The sequence below is a fragment of the Telopea speciosissima genome, chromosome 7 (assembly GCF_018873765.1).
Source record: "Telopea speciosissima isolate NSW1024214 ecotype Mountain lineage chromosome 7, Tspe_v1, whole genome shotgun sequence".
In the NCBI taxonomy this organism is placed as follows: Eukaryota; Viridiplantae; Streptophyta; class Magnoliopsida; order Proteales; family Proteaceae; genus Telopea; species Telopea speciosissima.
Window position 1 is genome coordinate 21776891 of NC_057922.1, and position 20476 is coordinate 21797366.

The 20476-nt window shown below is 38.1% G+C and overlaps 1 protein-coding gene across 2 annotated transcripts; it reads left to right on the top strand.

The window, feature by feature from the left end:
• Positions 1–6218: 6218 nt before the first annotated feature.
• Positions 6219–14522, top strand: LOC122667552 (protein argonaute 4A-like). 2 transcript variants are annotated; one of them, XM_043863872.1, is made up of 23 exons: positions 6219–6308; positions 7543–7804; positions 7917–8122; positions 8210–8440; positions 8530–8666; positions 8752–8849; positions 8938–9035; positions 9212–9383; positions 9469–9585; positions 9697–9804; positions 9946–10008; positions 10088–10201; positions 10272–10437; positions 10527–10639; positions 10748–10885; positions 11439–11569; positions 11710–11775; positions 12588–12651; positions 12762–12873; positions 12981–13054; positions 13426–13520; positions 13647–13678; positions 14210–14522. In XM_043863872.1, exons 2-23 carry the CDS (start codon positions 7553–7555, stop codon positions 14383–14385), a joined length of 2763 nt encoding a protein of 920 aa, XP_043719807.1. In that variant the 5' UTR covers positions 6219–6308; positions 7543–7552; the 3' UTR covers positions 14386–14522. The 2 variants fall into 2 exon arrangements, with proteins under 2 accessions (XP_043719807.1, XP_043719808.1); XM_043863873.1 differs by having other exon boundaries at positions 6254–6301.
• Positions 14523–20476: the final 5954 nt, after the last annotated feature.

The window sequence follows — 20476 nt, forward strand, 5'->3', positions numbered from 1 at the left end:
TGATGCCAAAGATATAATTGGTTTTACCAAAATCCTTCATCAAGATTGGTATAGATTATAGTGTCAAACAATTATACATTTATATATAATATCATGCCCACATCATTCTCAATGAGCAATATATCATCTACGTACAATACAAGAAAATACATTGCACTCCCATTGACCTTCTTATAAATACAATTCATCAATTTTTTTGAGACCCAAATGATTTGACTGATTGATTAAAACGGATGTTCTAACTTCTGGAAGCCTATTTGAGACCATAAATAGATTTCAGCAACTTGCACACTTTGTTTTCCTCACTTATAGACGAGGATCCCTCTAGTAAATGCATGTAAATTTTTTCATCAAGTAATCCATTAAGGAAAGCAGTTTGCACATCCATCTACCAGATCTTGTAATCATAGTTGTGCAGTAATTGACAATAAAATTCTGATGAAAAATTCTGATTGACTTTATTATCGTTATTGGTGAAAAAGTCTCATTATAGTCCACCCCATCCTCTTGGATGTAACCTTGTGGCCACCAAACTCGCTTTGATTAGCTTAACATTCTCATCAATGCATCTCTTTCTCTTGAAGATGCACTTACAACCTATGGGTTTAACGCCTTGAGGTGGATCGACAAGAGTCCAAATGTTGTTGGAATACATTGAATCTATTTTAGATTGCACTAGTGTTCTAATGTGCTCATTCATTCCATTTTATGGTTTTGTCTGTATTTTGTAACTTGTGGGGGATTGTTGTATTTTATAAAATGAAGTTTCAAAATACCTCTGTGTGTTCTTGGTTCTATTCGATGTTGATCAGTTTTGATCGATGTCGACATTTTTTCGTTTTGTCTCTTGAAGGGATACATATTTTGGGAAGAGTGCCTCCATGGGGTCCTTCTCTTCTATATGTAGAGGATTTTTTGGACACTTTGTATGAGAATTACAGGTGTTGTTACACACTTTCTTTTGTACTAAATTTCTTTCAGGTTTTCTTTCTAGTTTTTTTATTGTTTTGGAAGGCCCCCTATTATTCCATTTCTTTTGTTGACTGAGCACAACCTGAACGTGTCTCGACGGAGCTTAATAAGCGAGTACAACGACTACTAAAAAGACCAAAGGTTATTTTATTTTGGAGGCTGATTCGCAAGAACCCGACTTGCACCATAGAAGACATTTATAGTCTTAAGGAAAGTGTTCATTGCCACGACTCAACCCTTCAGTTTCTCAACGTAATTTCAAGTTTGTGACATTATATTTGTTGCTTGAGTTGCCGACTTCAACTTTGATTTGTTTACAAAACAGATAAGTAATCTAAACCCCTTGTTATATGGATTTTCATGTATGATTTGGATGATATATTTTCAACAATCTTAAGACCGTAGATTGCCTGATTACTTGCAATTTTATTTTCTTATTTGACAAACCGTTAAAGATTTATCGGTATTAAAAAGAGGTTTTTATTTTAGGTGTGTGTATGTTTCTCTTTTATTTACTTGAGCATCTCTTACCTCTTATTATTTTCCATCAGAATTTAAATTGATGTTTTTCCACCGTCTTTGATCACTAACAACAAGTGGTATCTTTTTATTGGTCAAATGCAATTATAACAAATAAAACGTGTTTGTATTCTATATTTCACGTCGCTGAAAGCCTAAAACACATTAACTAATGGTTCCTTTGAGAAGGCACCGTTTGGACTGGTGCCTATGAATCGGTATATCCAATTTCTCTTCTTTGTTTTTTTTTTTAAAGGTTACAAGTCAGGCCTTTTCGATAATAGTTTTTGTACCCTTAAGTCTCAAAAAGAGGAGTGAGTCGGAGAATTTGGACTTACTCACGTCTCTTTCTTCTTCTTCTCTTCTTCTCTTCTTCTGTTTTTTTTTTTTTTTTTTTTTTTGTTTGGTAAGAACATCTCTCTTCTTGGTATTGTTTTATGTCCTCTAATATACAGTTGGGACGTACAGCTATTTGATGATCTCTTGGCAGATTTTCCTTATGGGTTAAAACAGTTTGGAGGATTCTGATGTATGGTTAATTCTGATTCTCAGTGAATAATACTTACTATATGTGTTGTTTGCATGGTTTGTGATTCATTATTATGATCTGAAATCACTATTTTTTATGGTCATTTGTCTATAATACTGTTCTTCTTGTTTCGGTGGAAAGAGCTTTTTTTTTGTTTAAATCACTATATATGGTTTTACTGGTTCTTTTAAGACAATGAATGGAGTTGCTTATATTTAGGAATATATTAATCCCATGTTTACAAGACTGACTTTCACTTGAGATTGATTGGGTTTGAGTAACCCATTTGTAATTCAGAATAGACTGGCTTGATGGTAGTTAAAGCCATGTTATGTCTTGGAAATCTTTCAAGTAAAAACCAAATGATAGGGCATATGACCTAAGTATCCCTGTGTTATTATATTGATGCAAAATTTAAGGTATGTCTTTGTGTGTCATGTAAGTTGTTTTGCATGATTAATTTGTATATGGTTGATTCAAATATTTGATGGTGTACGTACATATTTTTTTATAAAGTACTAATGTCTGATTAGATTATGGTAAATCCAAGTATTAGCTAATAAAACCGGTATATATGTTTTGGTCGGATACATAATCCATCGGTATTTGTGCATATAAAGTATCATGGGAGCATAAATATTTATTGAGTGACATGTTATTTTCATATGCGAGTATTGTTGCATGAATAATTTAGAATAAATGTGGGGGTTTTGTTTAGTTTCCTACAAAGGGCATGCTCCTATTTATCGACATATCTGAATGAATGTGGATAACCTATGTGAAAGTTGTTGTGAAATTGCATATATTTGTATTTTGGGTCTCTCCTCAAGGAGAAATCAAGTAGAATAGTTGAGCTCTACTTGGGAAGAGAATCTAGTATTTACACCTAGATTCGGTTATTTCAGTATATATAATATTACCTTGATTCAAAGGAAGCATATACAAACATTCGTTGGTGGAGCAATTCATGGAATCAATAATATAAGCCTAGGTTACACGTTCCACCATGTTTATTTTTATGGCTTTGTAAGAAAGTAGAATCTAGAGTTACAAGGCTATGGATATAAATGATAGATATAATAATAGATATATGGTGATGATCAAAGCCAAATTAGTTCAAGTGGTGACACGAAATACAAAATGTATGGTCAATAGAAAATTAAAGACTTATATGTTTTGGTTACATATATCTACTGAGGCTAAGGAAAATAGTGTTATCAACTTAATAAAATCAAAGACAAAAATGGCTGACTATTTATATAAGCCTTTGACCACTATTGTGGTACACACCTAAAGGAGTGAACCTGATCTAAAGGCTTGTGATTGTCAAGGTGATAGACACCCAACCTATGTGATAGGAGATCCTTGGAATTAGGTTCAAAAGATAAAAACGAAGTCACTGTATGACTTGCTTAGTACTACTGTATTTTGGTTCGTTTTGATTAGATGGGAAAGTAGTACACACCACAATAAAATTAGCCAAAATCTCAAGAAAATGTCGGGGTGTGTTAACTGTGGTGCACACTATGGGCTAACCTAATTGGATGTAGGAGGTGAGGCCGCCTACTGATGAGAATTTTAAAGGTGAATTCTTTAAACATCCATGATTCTGAGAGGGGGACAAGACCGATTATAAATGTCTATTCAATCGAAAGGGTCACTAGTAGGCTCGAATGCTAAGATGTCGATGATAAGTCAGTCAACTACACCAATGAGGAAAGATTGAAGAAGTCTAACTTCACCCATATTTTATAGAGTGACTTGTTAGGCTTAGTGTAGATTCAAGTCCAGAGGACATCTACAACGAGGCATTTATCAGTATTATTTTACTTATGGGGGATTGTTGTATTTTATAAAATGAAGTTCCAAAATACCTCTGTGTGTTTCCGGTTCTGTTCGGTGTTGATCAGTATTGACCAATGTCAACATTTTTCGTTGTCTCTTGAAGGGATACATCTTTTGGGAAGGGTGTCTCCAAGGGGTCCTTCTCTTCTATATAGGATATTTTTTGACACTTTGTATGAGAATTACAAGTGTTATTACACATTCTCTCTTTTATTCAATTTCTCGTTTTCTTTCTAGTTTTTTTATTGTTTTGTAAGGTCCTATTTCATTTATTTTGTTGACTGAGCACAACCCGAAAGTGTTTCGACGGGGGCCCAATAATGAGTGCAACAACTACTGGAAAAGTCAAGAGCTGTTTTATCTTGGTGGCAAGAACCCGAATTGCACCATATGCGTCTACAGTCTTAAGGAAAGTTTCAATTGCCATGACTGAGTCCCTTAATAAGTTTCTCAACATAATTTCAAGTTTGTGACATTATATTTGGTCTTGAGTTGCCGACATCAACCTTAATTTGTCTACAAAACAGATAAGTAATCCAAACCCTTTTGTTACATGCATTTTCTTGTATGATTTGGATGATATATTTCTAACAACACGTCTATCGCAAAATTTATTCTTGAGAGCACAAAAGATGATGATCATATGAATTAGATACCCATTTCTATCCCTAATTGTGAACAACTTTTAGGATAAGACTTGTGAACAACCACACAAGTTAATATCATGAAAATTAAGGGAGAGAGTTTCCTACAATGGTAGTGTGTAATAAGGAATCTACGCACTACAACCTATGAGGGGTTGGAAAATAATATCATCCATATGGGGCTACAAGGGCCAACATGGTTAACATGGTTTTAAATTTGGGTATCAGATCGAAAATGGTTGACACTGATCCTAATCGTTGTTTCTTTAATCGGAATCGGATCTGTATCCACCGATTTCTAGTCATTTTCTTTGTAATCCAATTTGGATTGGAGAGATTCATGGGCTGGTTCTCGATTCCTGAATTGATTCTGACTGATAGAGAGTTTTTGTTAATGAGCACAAAACTAAGTTTGAATCCAACCCAATTCGTAAAACAGCAGCTTGGCTGGTCTTCGCTCTGTGTAGTGTGTGGTGCACTGCCAGTGCACCTGCGTTACGCATTGGATGATGCACCACACTTAAGAGTGATGGATCTTTATCCTCTTTAGTCTTTAGTGTGGTGCACCATATCCTGCACCACATTTGAGTGGATAAATTTTTCTACGTGGGTCACTTACACATTCATTTTTGTAGCCTTCTACCCCAAAAATAATTAAATAAATAAAGGGCTCATGTTCTCTGTGACGTAGCGCAGGCTGCGCCCAGACGCATGGGCCTGCTACTCGGGGGGTAGGGTGATCATTGCACCCACCCCCATGTGTCTGAGCGCAACCTACGCCGTTGGCTCTGAGAACATTCTCCCATAAATAAATAACATAAAATCTCCCAAGCCAAATTTAAATGAAATGGATTTCGGGTTTAACCCTTAATGGGCGGTATTGATCCAGATAACGGATAAAATGCGCAATCCTTATCTTTTACGGTTTCCAAACTTAAATAACTGATAAATCGCGCACTATGCGTAGTGCACCACTTACCATAACTGTCAAAAGAATGAGAAATAGCGCCCCCCCGTCCGTCCCATCTCTGTCTTCTCAGAAAACGAGCCGTCCGAACTCCGAAGCCTTGGTTGAAAATGGGGCATTATCGTCATTTCAGAATATTTACCCCAAATGATTCTCCATTACTCGTGCTCCTTAAAGTAGGTATTACAACTGTCCATTCTCGAGTTTCTCGCCATGCCGTACAGATAAAAGCCCGGGAAAATATCCTTGGATACTTGTAACCGTTTGATACCAAATCAACTGTTATTATTGATTCCCATCAACCGACTGTAAATAAAATCACGTCAGCGGCTTCAGGGGTGATCGACACAGATTACCGTCAGATTAGAATATTCCCTGAAACACTACGTAATTCCTGTACCAGAAACAGATATGTAGAAGGTGAGGCGGTTACGAGGAGTCGTCATTAAAGATTACAAGGACATCGTGAAACCTTCATTATATGAGTTCATATCTAACAGTCGTCCGATTGGAATATTTTCAGCAGTAGAACGTACGGAGTGAAGAAAGTAAGGGGCCCATTTATGGGGGGGGTGTCTTCGTCATTTAAAACGATTGGTAAATAAATGGAAACTCTAAAAATAGGAATATAAGGAAATGTGGATTCGGGTCTGACCCAGGCACGAATGGTCCGTTCATACGCTTGAGTTCGACTACTTAAAGAGAAGAGACCAAAGTGAAGAGTTGTTAGCAGTTGAAACTGTTGCGACTAGAGAGAAGAAGACGAGAGACCAGAGGAGTTGAAGAGGGGTTTTAGGGTTTCGTTCGTCGCTTCCTAGTCTACAGGTAGAAGTTCAGTCATTCCGGCGTAGTTTTTGGCAAGAAATATAAGTTAGGGAGATTACTTGATTTAGTTTTTCATTTCTATCCGATTTTCTAAAGAATTTCACGTTGTTTGAGCTCTGTTTTTTTGGTGATTTTGAGTTCTGTGGGTCGCTATAGAGCCGATCTCTCGCTGTTTGAAGTGCATTGCTGTAGTAGTAGTGGATTTTACTGATTTTTCAGCTCTAATGTGTAATGTACTAGGTCGCTCTGATTATACCCTAGTTGAAGGTTCTCTTCAATTAATTTACTTATTAAAAGCTTATCTATGCTTTGCTGTTTGTGTTTGCTTTAGGAACTGTTTTTAGTGAGTTTAGATGCTTTTTTTTGTTGATAATCTGTCTGTTTTGTTGCGGTACCCGGAGCTTAGCTTGCATGGTGTTTTCTTCTGGTTTCCCCCTTCCTTTGAAATGCTTTTCACTATCCTTTTGTAGTTTGAATTTGTTTCGGAGGAGCGTTTGTTATGTTTCTCTCTGGTGTGAACATTTTTCTTGGTTTTTTCTTTTTTTGCTTCAACATGTTTTTTTTATCAAGTTGTTTAGCTTTTTGGCTTGCGCATTCCTGTGTTTTTTCTTTTTTAGCCCGTGTAAATGTTGTTTACAGTAGTTGTTCGTTGTCTATTGCAGTTGTTTTCGGTTAATGTTTGTTTGCGGTCATTTTTGGCTCTTTCCTCGTGTCTGTCACCCTCCGGTAGCTATATTTCGGCATGTGTATCATCCAGTTGTTTTTCTGGCCCAGCTTTTTATATTATTTTGGTTTTGTAACATGCAGAATCAGTTTTTGTACATTGTGAGCTTTGCTATGATGTTTTCTGTTCATGTTGGACAGTGTGTCTTCTGCATGTACGACTTGTTTTACTTTATTCTATGGTTTTTATAATGTTGATGAATTTATTGGAAACTCTCTCTCTTGTTAAGCTGTTTTGTGCTGTCTAATGTCTCATGGGCCATGACAGTTCTTGAGCTGTGTTTCAAGTATGGGATGCTAAAAGAATTGGTGCTATTACTGTGACACATTATCAATGGAACTCGCATCTTGGTTTTGCATTACAAATACTAATGCCCTGTTTTAACACGTGGTTCAGGGTTTTAATGTTATTTATTTTTTCTATCAATCTCCGAACATGTTCTTTCTGTTTCTTTTTGTTCGTATTTATTTATCTAATTGTACAGTCTTTATGACTTATTTGACTGGTTGCTGCTTAGGATTTGAGATATGGACTCATCTGATCCTGAAGGAACAGGGGCCCCAGAGGCCCTGCCTCCCCCTCCACCAATTCCACCGAATATAGTTCCACAAAAAGTGGACACAGAAGTCAAACCTGAGCCGGTAACAAAGGCTTCAAAACCAAAGCGAGTCCCAATGGCCAGGACTGGTATTGGGCGAAAGGGGCAATCAATACAATTGTTAACTAATCATTTCAAAGTTAATGTTAACAACGTTAATGGATACTTTTTCCACTACAGTGTAAGTATTTGTCTTCTGTTCTTACTTTTTGAAATTTTGCCTTGCTGAATAGGAGAAAAGAATCATTACTAATTTCAAGCATGTTATTTAAATTTGTTCTCTGTTTGAACAGGTTTCAGTGTTATATGAAGATGGTCGTCCTGCAGAAGGAAAGGGTACTGGAAGAAGAGTGCTAGACAGAGTTCATGAGACTTATGATACTGAGTTAGCTGGTAAAGAATTTGCTTATGATGGGGAAAAGAGCTTGTTTACAGTAGGGGCTCTTCCTGCCAACAAGCTTGAATTCACTGTTGTGCTTGAGGATATTTCATCTAGTAGGTAGGGGATTGTGTTTGTAATCTAGCTTTGGTTTCTAGCTATAGTCTTTTTCTTGGCATTAATTTCTTGATTGATTTTGGCCTTTAGAGCTTCGGGTAATGGTAATGGAAGTCCTAATGGTAATGGAAGCCCGAATGAGACTGATCGGAAAAGATTAAGGCGGCCATACCAGTCTAAGACATTTAAAGTGGAGATTAGTTTTGCTGCAAAAATCCCAATGCAGTCCATTGCTAATGCTCTACGTGGTCAGGAGTCAGAGAACTCACAAGAAGCATTGAGGGTTCTAGATATCATCCTGAGGCAGCATGCAGCGAAACAGTGAGATAATGCTATGTTTTGCTATAATGGGAGTTTTATTTTCTTTCTACTGTCTCATTAAACTGATACTGATACTTTTCTTTCCATAGGGGCTGCCTTCTTGTACGCCAATCTTTCTTCCACAATGATCCAAAGAACTTTACTGACTTGGGAGGTGGTGTACTGGGTTGCAGAGGGTTTCATTCCAGTTTTCGAGCCACTCAAGGGGGTTTATCTCTTAACATTGGTGTGTTCTGACTTCTAATACTTAGCTTTATCCTGCATCTTTATCATTTCAAACTTTTTTTAACTAGTTGCGTCACAAAATGCAGATGTATCTACCACAATGATAATACAACCGGGACCAGTGATGGATTTTCTAATTGCTAACCAAAAAGTTAGGAACCCTGGGGAGGTTGACTGGGCAAAGGTAACTAGTGTTGGCAGTCAAGCTTTGACATCATACTAACTGAATAGTTTTCTCAGGAAACAGGTTTTTCTATTGTCTTTTTTGACAGGCAAAGCGAACCCTAAAAAATCTAAGGGTAAAGATTAGTCCCTCTAATACAGAATATAAAATCACTGGATTAAGTGAGTTGCCCTGTGATGAGCAGCTGTAAGCATCCCCTTCCATGTTTGTATTATGTTCTTTGCTGCAGTAGTACTGAAGTTTTTCAGTTCAACAAATAGTTACTATATGATAAGTACCTAGGCATCATGCGAGAAGTAATTTAACTTGTTTTTCCAGTGTTTTGTTGTTTGTGTGTTAGTGAGATTTGGTTTCTGTTGTAGGTTTTCTCTCAAACAGAAGAATGGAAGGGATGGGGATGGATCTCCTCAGACCATTGAACTAACAGTGTATGAGTATTTTAAGGAGTATCGTCATATAGAGTTGCGCTACTCTTCGAAATTGCCATGTATAAATGTTGGGAAACCAAAGAGGCCCACCTATTTCCCCATAGAGGTGAAAGGGTTAACTTTTATTTCTTTAGAAATAATCTTTTGCATATACATTGTGTTCTGTGATATATACTTTGTGTATGTTTTAGCTTTGTTCGTTGGTTTCTTTGCAACGCTATACGAAAGCACTATCAACATTTCAAAGGTCTTCACTGGTGGAGAAATCGAGGCAAAAGCCCCAAGAGAGAATGAGAGTTCTGACTGATGTAGGTTTATGTCATATGGTTCTTCTTTCGACAGTGTTTTTCCCCATTTTAAGTAACTGGCATTTATTTTGATATGATGAAGTTGTTAATTGTTATGGTGTTTTCTGGCAGGCCCTTAAAAGTAACAATTATGATTCTGACTCGATGCTACGGGCCTGTGGTATTTCAATCAATACTAATTTTACTCAAGTTGAAGGCCGTGTTCTTCCAGCTCCAAGGGTTTGCTGTTTACTTTTTCCCTATTTTCTGCTCCATTGAGTTGTGTTTCTTTGAGGATTTAAAGGTGGCCTTTTTTTTTTTTTTATCATTTAGCACTTGACATGTTGTCTAATGAGTTCCATCACTTGTTAATATGTGCAGTTAAAAGTGGGGAGCGGAGAGGACTTCCAGCCTCGAAATGGGCGGTGGAACTTTAACAATAAGGTGCTGTGTCTTGCGTGTGGAGTGGTTCTTGAAATTGAATTCTTTCAAAGTCTGAAATTTAAATCATTAATTTGTGTAGAAACTAGTGGAACCTTCGACAATTCAACGATGGGCTGTTGTGAACTTCTCAGCCCGTTGTGATGTCCGTGGTCTTGTTCGAGATATGATCAAATGTGGGGACCAGAAAGGAATTGTGAGTCATTTGCATTTTGTATCTTTACAGGAGTTAAGTGCTTCACTAACATTTTTTTTTGTCTTTGTAGCGCATTGAACCTCCTTTTGATGTATTTGAAGAGAGTCCTCAGTCAAGACGGGGTCCTCCTACTGCTAGGGTTGAGGAGATGTTTGATCAAATAAAGTCGAAGCTTCCTGGGTTACCCCAGTTTCTTCTCTGTCTTCTTCCAGAAAGGAAGAACTCTGATGTCTATGGTGAGCTGATTTGCTCTCTACCTTTCGCCAGATAATGTACCTTATGGCCTTGAGAATTGCCTAATAAGTAAGTTTGTTTAATCTGTTAGGTCCTTGGAAGAGGAAAAATCTTGCTGAATTTGGAATTGTAACTCAGTGCATTGCACCTACAAGAGTCAATGATCAGTACCTTACCAATGTCCTCTTGAAGATCAATGCAAAAGTAAGATGTGCTTCCTTCATGGATGATGTTAAATTTCACCTATCATGTGTTTTTTGTTGACTTCCATCCATTGACCCTCTACATGCTCATTTTGCTTACTCCCTACAGCTTGGTGGTATGAATTCCCTGCTATCAGTTGAAAGGTCGCCATCTATGCCTATGGTCTCTAAGTGTCCTACCATCATCCTTGGCATGGACGTGTCACATGGCTCTCCTGGCCAGTCTGATGTGCCGTCTATTGCTGCGGTAACAATGATCTTTTCTTTTTTACTCTCAGGCTTATGTGATTATTGTTTTCATGCAACTATCATCTCCAGCCTTTTGAACCCCTTCCCCAGCTGTTGTATTTATATTTTCTAGTGGGAGGGTTTGAGACGATGCAATGGTGCAGTTTTGCACTAATAAGTAGGTGGGGTGGGTTATGATTCCTCCAGTAGGGAAGGACATTTAATGAAGAGAGTGTGGGGTCCACAGGTGGGATGTGAGATGGCATGTGCAGGAATCTGCACGCTGGCGTTCATGCAATTTTTCCGTTTTATATTTGTTTTTCAGTGGTACTAGTCATTTTGAATTTGAATCATGTCTTAATTTCATGGCTTCAAACAGAATAATGGTCACCTTCCTTGATTAGTTACTGTATGGTTGTCTTTGGTTGTCTTTTATGAAATTCATAGGTTGCAATCCTTCTTTTCCCCTTCTTTGTATATATAATTTGTGTCTATAATGGTTAAGCTCATGGTCACCTTCCTTGATTATTTACTGTATGGTTGTCTTTGGTTGTCTTTTATGAAATTCATAGGTTGTCAGTTCGAGGCAATGGCCATTGATTTCTCGCTACAGGGCATCGGTGCGTACACAGTCACCAAAGGTTGAAATGATCGATAATCTATTTAAGCGGGTATCGGACAAAGAAGATCAAGGCATAATTCGGCAAGTTTCACCCTGACTTATTCATATCATTACTAAATTATAAGTGTTGGTCTTATTTCACTTGTTTATTCAGTATAAATTCTATAAAATCCAACTTATTCATATCATTACTAAATTATTATTTTTTTTTGGAATTTCAGGGAACTCTTGCTGGACTTCTATAGTAGTTCTCAAAAAAGAAAGCCTGATCAGATTATTATTTTCAGGTATTGGAGTTTTCAATTTGAAGATTTTTCTTTTCTTGAAAATTTCATCCTTATTTTTGGTATAGAAAAATTGAAAAAAGTAGCCAGAAGGAAGACATTAGAACATTGAGGGGAGCTTGTAACCTGGAATATTTTTTTCGTTATGTTCCATATTGAAATGGGAACAGGTAGCACGGTCTTCAATTACTGAAGATTTGCTATATAAAACCTAAATGTATGCAGCCTTAACCCCCCCCCCCCCGGCGCGCGCTTCACCGGGGAGGCTGTTTTCAAATATGAAGGTTATTCTCTGTAGAAAGTAGAAACTCCAAATAAATTTTTTTAAAGTTTTAACATTATTTTAAAATGTAAACTTTCATGCGCGAGGCGCATAATGAGCCCTTCCCATTCAGGCCATTGTGGTGCCAGAGTTGCTTGATCATAGGAATACCCTATTCCTGTGTAAGACTGGGTAAATGGTGGGCCATCACTCACTGTGTGATGCATAATACAGGAAGACAGTTGTAATCCATCATTTATCCTGTCCAAAAATAACCTTGTTATCATTATATTTTGTACTCATAATTTGCACTTTTTACTAATGTTTTTGCTTCTGCATGGTTTTCTTTGATATATATTCACCTTGCCTTGGCAATTCTTTGATTACCTACAAATCATCTAATTTTATTTAGATTGTGCTTTTACTATAAAATGTATTCATTATATTTTTGTTTTTATCTTTTACCATCTTTGGCGCTATTTGGGAGTATCATCCACTTATATTGACTCTGAATGTTTATCCATTATTGTTTATTTCAATGTGTCGTTTTCAGGGATGGGGTCAGTGAATCACAGTTCAACCAAGTACTGAATATTGAATTGGATCAGATAATTGAGGTTATTTTCCTGAAATAACTGCCTGTTATTAGTTGCAATATGGACAGGAATTTTTTTCTTCAAGTTAGATCATTAATTTAACCCTCTTCACGTAATTTTTACCATTGCAGGCATGCAAGTTCCTTGATGAGTCATGGTGTCCTAAATTTCTGGTGATTGTTGCACAAAAGAACCATCATACAAAATTCTTCCAGCCGGGATCTCCTGATAATGTTCCTCCTGGTTAGCAAAGAAATGCTGGTTTAATGATTGTATTTAGGAGAAACCACCACCAACCTCCAAAAATATGTATATATAATTGATCTGTTTCTTTATTTTGTCATCTGCAGGCACTGTCATTGACAACAAAGTTGGTCATCCACGCAATAATGATTTTTACATGTGTTCGCATGCTGGGATGATTGTGAGTAGTTGAACTTTGGATCTTTATCACCTCCAGTTGGCTGCCCGGCCCAGTTCCCTAGTTCCTCTAACAAAGGGGGGCTGAAATGACCTCTCTACCTATGCCCAAACACTCTGCCCGGGTGGGGTCCACCATCCCCCTATTAGAGGAACTGGGGAACTGGGCCGGTCAGCAAACTGGAGGTGATAATTTTCGTTGAACTTTCTCCTTTGCCAGGATTGGATTTTGAGTAATACTTGAACCTATTGGTTGAAATTGTTAGTTGCTTCTGGGTACTCAAAAGTTGTCACACATTTATGACTTAGTCTTGGCTATGGTGTAACAAGAATTGTGAAGGGTTAAATGAGTTGGATGGACATTTCTCTTTGCAGGGGACAACTCGGCCAACACATTACCATGTTCTGTATGATGAAATTGGCTATTCACCTGATGATATGCAGGAACTTGTACATTCTCTTTCTTATGTGTAAGTGGATCTCATTATTACCCGTTCATTTTCTAGTGAGTTTTATGCTTTGATAATTGCCTAGTGATTTCATTGTCCAGTGATTTTTGTGCTGTGATAATTGCTTTGGTTCTCTTATATTTTCAGGTATCAGCGGAGCACAACTGCTGTTTCTGTAGGTAATACAAAATTCCTTCCTTTCGAAATGCTCAAGTACTCTTAGGACTTGAAGCCCATGTAAATGGGGGTGATGTGGATAAGAATAAATTCCATTAGTGGAGCTACGATCATTTTGTGTCTTGTTCATGCATTTGGAATGTGTTAGCCTGGTTAATCATGGATCAAGGGTTGCTTGGAGGGAATAACAGTACTAGAGTGATTCATTCCAATCTGTTATCTCCCTAAATACGACCTTCTTACTGCTTTAATCCTGGTCATCATGGGCTTCTGATTGGTCCGTCAACACCTCAAGTGTTGTGAGCAGATATGGTGTAATTGACGAGTGCATTGTCTTCTAGTCTTACAATGGGATATTTTGCCTGTGATGTGGTAGTCATGCCTGGTGTTCGGGAATTTCAAGGGGACCATTGTCCCGATTCAATGGCTTCTAGTGGCCGTGCACAAATCCTTTTCCCTTTTGTCTAAATAACAGTTTAATTTCTAGATATTATGTTCCGGTTAAAACTAATGATATGATGTTTTTGCTGCAGTTGCTCCAATATGCTATGCTCACCTTGCAGCCACTCAGGTGTCCCAGTTTATTAAATTTGATGACATGTCTGAGACATCCTCAGGCCATGGTGGGGTAACATCTGCTACAGGTGTGCCGGTGCCTGAATTGCCTAGACTCCATGAGAATGTATCCAGTTCCATGTTCTTCTGCTAAAGTGGGAACCATAAATGCTCCCTAGTTTGCTGTTTTATCAGTGGTTTAGAAAAGAAATGGTATATATAGTTGGCCTTTCAGTCTTCTGGTGTTTTCATGGCTAAGGTAGAGCTGACAATCAGACTTGATCTTTGTTTTTATCTGGATTCCCTCTTGTAAAGGCCACTTTTTGGTGGTGCCTATGATTTTGGTTCAGGTTTTATAGGCAACTATTCTCTAGAATGGTTAGTTGTTGATACCTGTTACTTTTCAGTTGTACATCTGCCTGCTTGGATTGCTAAGTGTGTTGATATGGTAGCTTGCTTACTTTGACTCTCTGATTTGCTCTTTTGGTAAATCCTTAGTTCATTGATGTCGCTGTATGTGATGCCAAATTTCATGGCATTTCTTATACTGAATTGGTTTGTCAGTTCGTCTCACATCAAGGGTTTCCCATCTCATCCTCATTGGTAAAATCGATATCTAGAGTAGAGGACATCCACTATGTACAGGTTCGGCAGGAATCATTATCCCCTCCAATTCCTCACATGGGGGCGGAAATGATCACTTTACCCTTTTTCCGAATACACTGCCCAAGGTGGGGTCCACTCTCTCTAATAGAGGAATTGGAGGTGATAATTAGTCGTTTCAGCAGCCATCTTAGGGTTATTAAAACTCTCTTCCCATCCTATAGTAATAAATGGCTCATACTCCCGCCCTTTGTCATATCCTCTAAATATCAGCCGAATCTCTTGGTCCTAAAAGTTCCGATTCTCTTGGTCCTAAAAGTTACGGATGGGATAGACTTTGGTTTCGTGTTAATCTAAGGATTATATTTTTATTCTCTTTTGAAGAGAAACAATATTAAATTGAACCAACAAAAATATATCTATGTTATGTTTGTTTCAGTCCTTTGTCTCTGTAAAGAGGGCTGTTTCTACTTCAAAGGAGGTCTGGAGGTGTATTTGGAATTCCATAGCTTTCCCAAAAATTAAATTATTCTTGTGGAAGGCCTGCTTGATGCTATTGGAGTTTTAAAGAAGTTGAGGCAGTATTAGATTGTTGACTTGGATGTTTGTGGTGGTTGCGGAGTTGAGGCTGTGTCAGTCAAGCATGCCATCCTCTATTGCTAAGCAAGTCTGGTTTGCATCGTCTGTGGCTTTGAGAGTGGACACTTTCCTGAACCTCTCTCTTGGATTAGATTCTTGTGTGGTGTGGTTCCCCTGGTGCTTCCAAGAAGGAAAGAAGAATCTGCTTTACCTTAGCATGCTATTGTTGCTTGGGAGATCTGGAAAGTAAGAAATGCCCGATGTTTCAAGTCATCGGTTCTTTTTTTAAGGTCTTGGATTACATCAGTTGATAGGGGTATCGATGAGGCTTTATCTCTTTCCTTGGATTCCCCCCAGTATTTTGCTTCTGGGCCCTTGCGTTCGGCTCCCCCTACTCGGTCAACAAGAGTTTTCACCTTTTTTGTGGACGTAGCTACATGCAACAGCTCCAAGGCTCTCGGTGTTGCCTGCATTGTTTTTGACCCAGGAGAAAGGCTGTGTTTGATTGCAACAGATCATTTTGCATTGGCACCGGCATTGGTTGGTGATGCATTGACAATCCGTTTGGCTCGTGTCTGCTCACAAGCTTGGAGTTTCTTCGATTTGGTCATCATCGGATTGTCTCTCCCTCATCGAGTGTTTGCCCCTTTCTACTACTCCTCCTTCTCTCTCTAGAATTGTGTAGGATATTTGCATCCTAAAATTTGCTTTCTCATTTTGTAGCTTTGCCCATGTTGGTTGGGATAGGAATGTGTTAACCCATAAGGTTTCAAAATGGGTTCTTTCTTGCCCGAAGAGCTGTTTCTTGGTCCCCCTTTCTAGGGGAGATCTTGGACATTGTATCCTCTTTTTTATTCAAGAAAATGATTAGATCTTTGTACCCAAAAAAAAAAAAAAAGAAAAAAAAAAGAAAAAAAAGTCTGATAAAAAAGAACGTGTCTAGTTAGTTTGGTTTTTGCGTCTAGACACAAACCAATTGTGAAAAGATCATCCAACCCATAGTATAATTGAAAATAGCATCCAAACCAATGCCTTAGTACTCACTTTCATTGATTACTGTGCTAGTGTAGTGGTTATACAATTGGTTAACATTCTCCTTCCCATTGTCCTGCCCTATGTATCTGGGCATTTCCTGCATCCTGATGCGCTCCCAGATAGAATGTTCATAAAGGACGCACGTTCACTTATACACATGGAGTCATTATGAAGGGCGCTGGGGTTGCCAAGACACATGGGGTCATCTAGGGTTTGAAGGGTCATTTTGCCTAAAAACCAAACTTTTAAGTTCTACCGTCCTCCCCCCCTCTGCATTTTGGGTTTAGACGACGATACTAATGAACGTTGGAAAGTATCACGAGTTTATTTTAGGGAATGTAATTTAGGGGTGTCATTTTCAGGTCCGCACCGAGCCCGATCCCAATCAGGAAAACCTGAGATTGGTTTGGCCCTTTTAGTAATTGTGTCGGGCTTGAGCCAGGCTTGAATAACAACCAGTCGTTTCCGCTGCAATGGTCTAGCCCGATGGTCACCCGACATGTTTGCAGCCCATTTATAGTCTATTTTGATCAGTTTGACATGTTTAAAGCCCGCCTATGCCTGATTATGGCTTGTTTAGAGATAAATGCGTCATTTGCCCATTTATAGCCTGACCGAATGTTCATTTAACCGTGCCTAGCATATGATGCCCTTAAACGCGCTGGGCATAGTGCTAGGTCTAAAAGTGGGGAGGACCGATTAGGCTTGGCCAGTTTTTTTTCTTTTTGGGGGGGACATTCCTAGAATGTATTAAAACTCTATGGGGATTTGTAAACCCTAGGATGATGTGGTTAATCCTCACTGCTTGGTGAAGGAAAACTTTCTCCTCAGTTACAACAACAAACTCAGCTATCCCAACTTAATGAGATCAGCTGCATGGTTCCAATAAAACAAAATAGGGAAACTAAGATAGCTGATGGAAGAGATGATAGATGAAAATTTGAAAATGACATGAAAATAAGAAGAAAGAGAGTCTAGAAAGTCATGAGAATCTTAGCTAAACGGGTCTACTAAATGGAACTTTGCCCTCCATACTTGGTTTCTCCTGACTTATCTAGACAGCTTGGAGGACTTTGGCTGGTATCTACCTTGCAGCAGTTGGGTTCTTGAGGGGGAAGTGGTGGTCGGCTCAGCGTTTGTAATCTCATCACCTTGTTTAGGTCATAATTTTGTCCTTTTGCCCTTCAAATTAAGAAGATATCTTTTTTTGGACTAACCCCAAGTCCTTTTCCTCACTTGTTCTCAAGTCAACCTATTTCCCTACTAGTGATTTCCTCAGTGCAAAATTGGGGAGCAATCCTTCCTAGGCCTGGAGAGGTCTTATTGAAGGGGGAAAAAACTCTCTTGGATGGTCTAATTTGGCACCTTGGTAATGGTGACAACATTCACATATGGACCAGCAATTGGATTTCAACCCTCCCAGATTTTCGCATCCAACACCCTAAGTCGGAGAATTATAGTTTAGGTCTTGTCTCTAATGTCATCAAAATAAAAGGTGGAATCTTGCCATTATCCATCAATATTTCCATCCCCTGGACATCAAGGAAATTCTTCTAATTAATCTCAATTTGAATCCTTCTGAAGACAAGTTTTTTTTTTTTATTTTTTTTTTTAATGAGAAAGACAAGTTATTTTGGAGCATGAATCGGAATGGAATCTTCATAGTTAAGCTAGCGTACCACCTCCTCTTCAACCAAAAACCAAATGCTGAAGCTCTCTGACTTTCATCATCAAGACACCACCAATGGAGCTCAATCCTTGACCAAGTTTGGAAAAGAATATGCTCAATCCACACCCTTCCCAAAATCAGGTCTTTTCTTTGGAGGGGATGTGCTCAAGGCCTATCAACTGGAGAAGGCCTCTCAATCCGAAAAATCCCATTAGATCCATCCTGCAATCGCTGTGGTGCGAGTCTGGAATCAGTTTGGATCACGTTCTCTTTGATTTGAATGCCCATTGGCCAAAGTAGTCTGGTTTGGAAGCTCGCTCTCCTACTGTGTCCCAAGTGAACCTAAGCTGCCTCAATGGCTACAAGAATGGGATCCCTTCTTCTCAAGAGACAAAAAAGGAGCTCGAGAAATGAGCCGATCTTCAAGACAAAGGGTTGGACCACCCTGGAAGTCATCCGTCAAGCTGAAGTTGGCTTCTCTGAATACCTCCAAGCTAACCCGGCCTCTCTCTCCTCCACCACAAAACAACCGCCCTCCTCACCCAATTTGGACTCCTGCTCCACCTCATACTTTCAAAGCCAACTGTGATTCTTCTCTTCAGCAATCTCTGGGTGGAATAGGAACCATCTTCAGAGATGATCATGGTCGGCTTGTATACGCCCTGTTTGAACCATTCCATTTTTAAAAGTTTCATGTTCTTGTGTTGAAGTTTTATGGCTGTAGTTTGATGTATTCGAGTGGTATATTTTCTTATGGAGGTTTCAACTAATAGACATTTAATTCTATTTCTATAAACTCGTTTAGCGATAGCAGTAAAACCATATAATGGGTGTGTTTATTTTGTCATCATTGATTCTTAAATGTTTTTCTAACAAGCTTACATGCGTTTTTAGGGAGATTGAAGAAGTAAAACCATAAAATTCATTTTGGTTTTAATAAATTGGCCTAGTTCCCCTTGCTATTGTAGTAGTTGTAGGTAATTAGCAATATGATTTACCAAAAAAAAAAAAAAGAAAAAAAAAAGAGGTAATTAGCAATATGTGGGCCTAGTGGGTCCATTGTTTGGCCCCTTGTGGGTCCCTCTCTAACTCCAATATGTGTTTTGCACAAAAAAAAAAAAAAAAATCATGAAATTCATCTTGGTTTCAATAAATTGGCCTAGTTCCCCTTGCTATTGTAGTAGTTGTAGGTAATTAGCAATATGATTTACCAAAAAAAAAAAAAGATGTAATTAGCAATATGTGGGTCTAGTGGGTCCATTGTTTGGCCCCTTGTGGGTCCCTCTCTAACTCCAATATGTGTTTTGCACAAAAAAAAAAAAAAAAATCATGAAATTCATCTTGGTTTCAATAAATTGGCCTAGTTCCCCTTGCTATTGTAGTAGTTGTAGGTAATTAGCAATATGATTTACCAAAAAAAAAAGAAGAGGTAATTAGCAATATGTGGGCCTAGTGGGTCCATTGTTTGGCCCCTTGTGGGTCCCTCTCTAACTCCAATATGTGTTTTGCAAAAAAAAAAAAAAAAAAAATCATGAAATTCATCTTGGTTTCAATAAATTGGCCTAGTTCCCCTTGCTATTGTAGTAGTTGTAGGTAATTAGCAATATGATTTAACAAAAAAAAAAAGAAGAGGTAATTAGCAATATGTGGGCCTAGTGGGTCCATTGTTTGGCCCCTTGTGGGTCCCTCTCTAACTCCAATATGTGTTTTGCACAAAAAAAAAAAAAAAAAAAATCATGAAATTCATCTTGGTTTCAATAAATTGGCCTAGTTCCCCTTGCTATTGTAGTAGTTGTAGGTAATTAGCAATATGATTTAACAAAAAAAAAAAAAAAAAAAAAAAAAGAGGTAATTAGCAATATGTGGGCCTAGTGGGTCCATTGTTTGGCCCCTTGTGGGTCCCTCTCTAACTCCAATATGTGTTTTGCACAAAAAAAAAAAAAAAAAAAAAAAATCATGAAATTCATCTTGGTTTCAATAAATTGGCCTAGTTCCCCTTGCTATTGTAGTAGTTGTAGGTAATTAGCAATACGTGGGCCTAGTGGGTCCATTGTTTGGCCCCTTGTGGTCCTTCTCTAACTCCAATATGTGTTTTGCACAAAAAATAAAAAAATCATGAAATTCATTTTGATTTCGTATGTTAAATTGCTTTCAAATAATAGAACCAATCTTAGAACCATTAAAGTTTTTCACCTCTTTTTACCATGCCTATAATCTTTTACGAACCGACACCGTCTCATCTCATTAATAATCAAGACCAGGACCGAAGTTTGATCTCGTTTATTAAATAGGACAGTACTGGGATGACACCTTTGATATTGATACTAGTGTACATCGATGGACCCGTCCCAAATACCAA

Bases quoted from the DNA above. Each gene is read 5' to 3' on its own strand.
- LOC122667552 (XM_043863872.1), top strand. From the start codon at position 7,553: ATGGACTCATCTGATCCTGAAGGAACAGGGGCCCCAGAGGCCCTGCCT. The intron at 9,586-9,696 runs GTAGGTTTATGT...GTTTTCTGGCAG, and splicing joins GAATGAGAGTTCTGACTGAT to GCCCTTAAAAGTAACAATTA. The intron at 12,652-12,761 runs GTTATTTTCCTG...TTACCATTGCAG, and splicing joins AATTGGATCAGATAATTGAG to GCATGCAAGTTCCTTGATGA.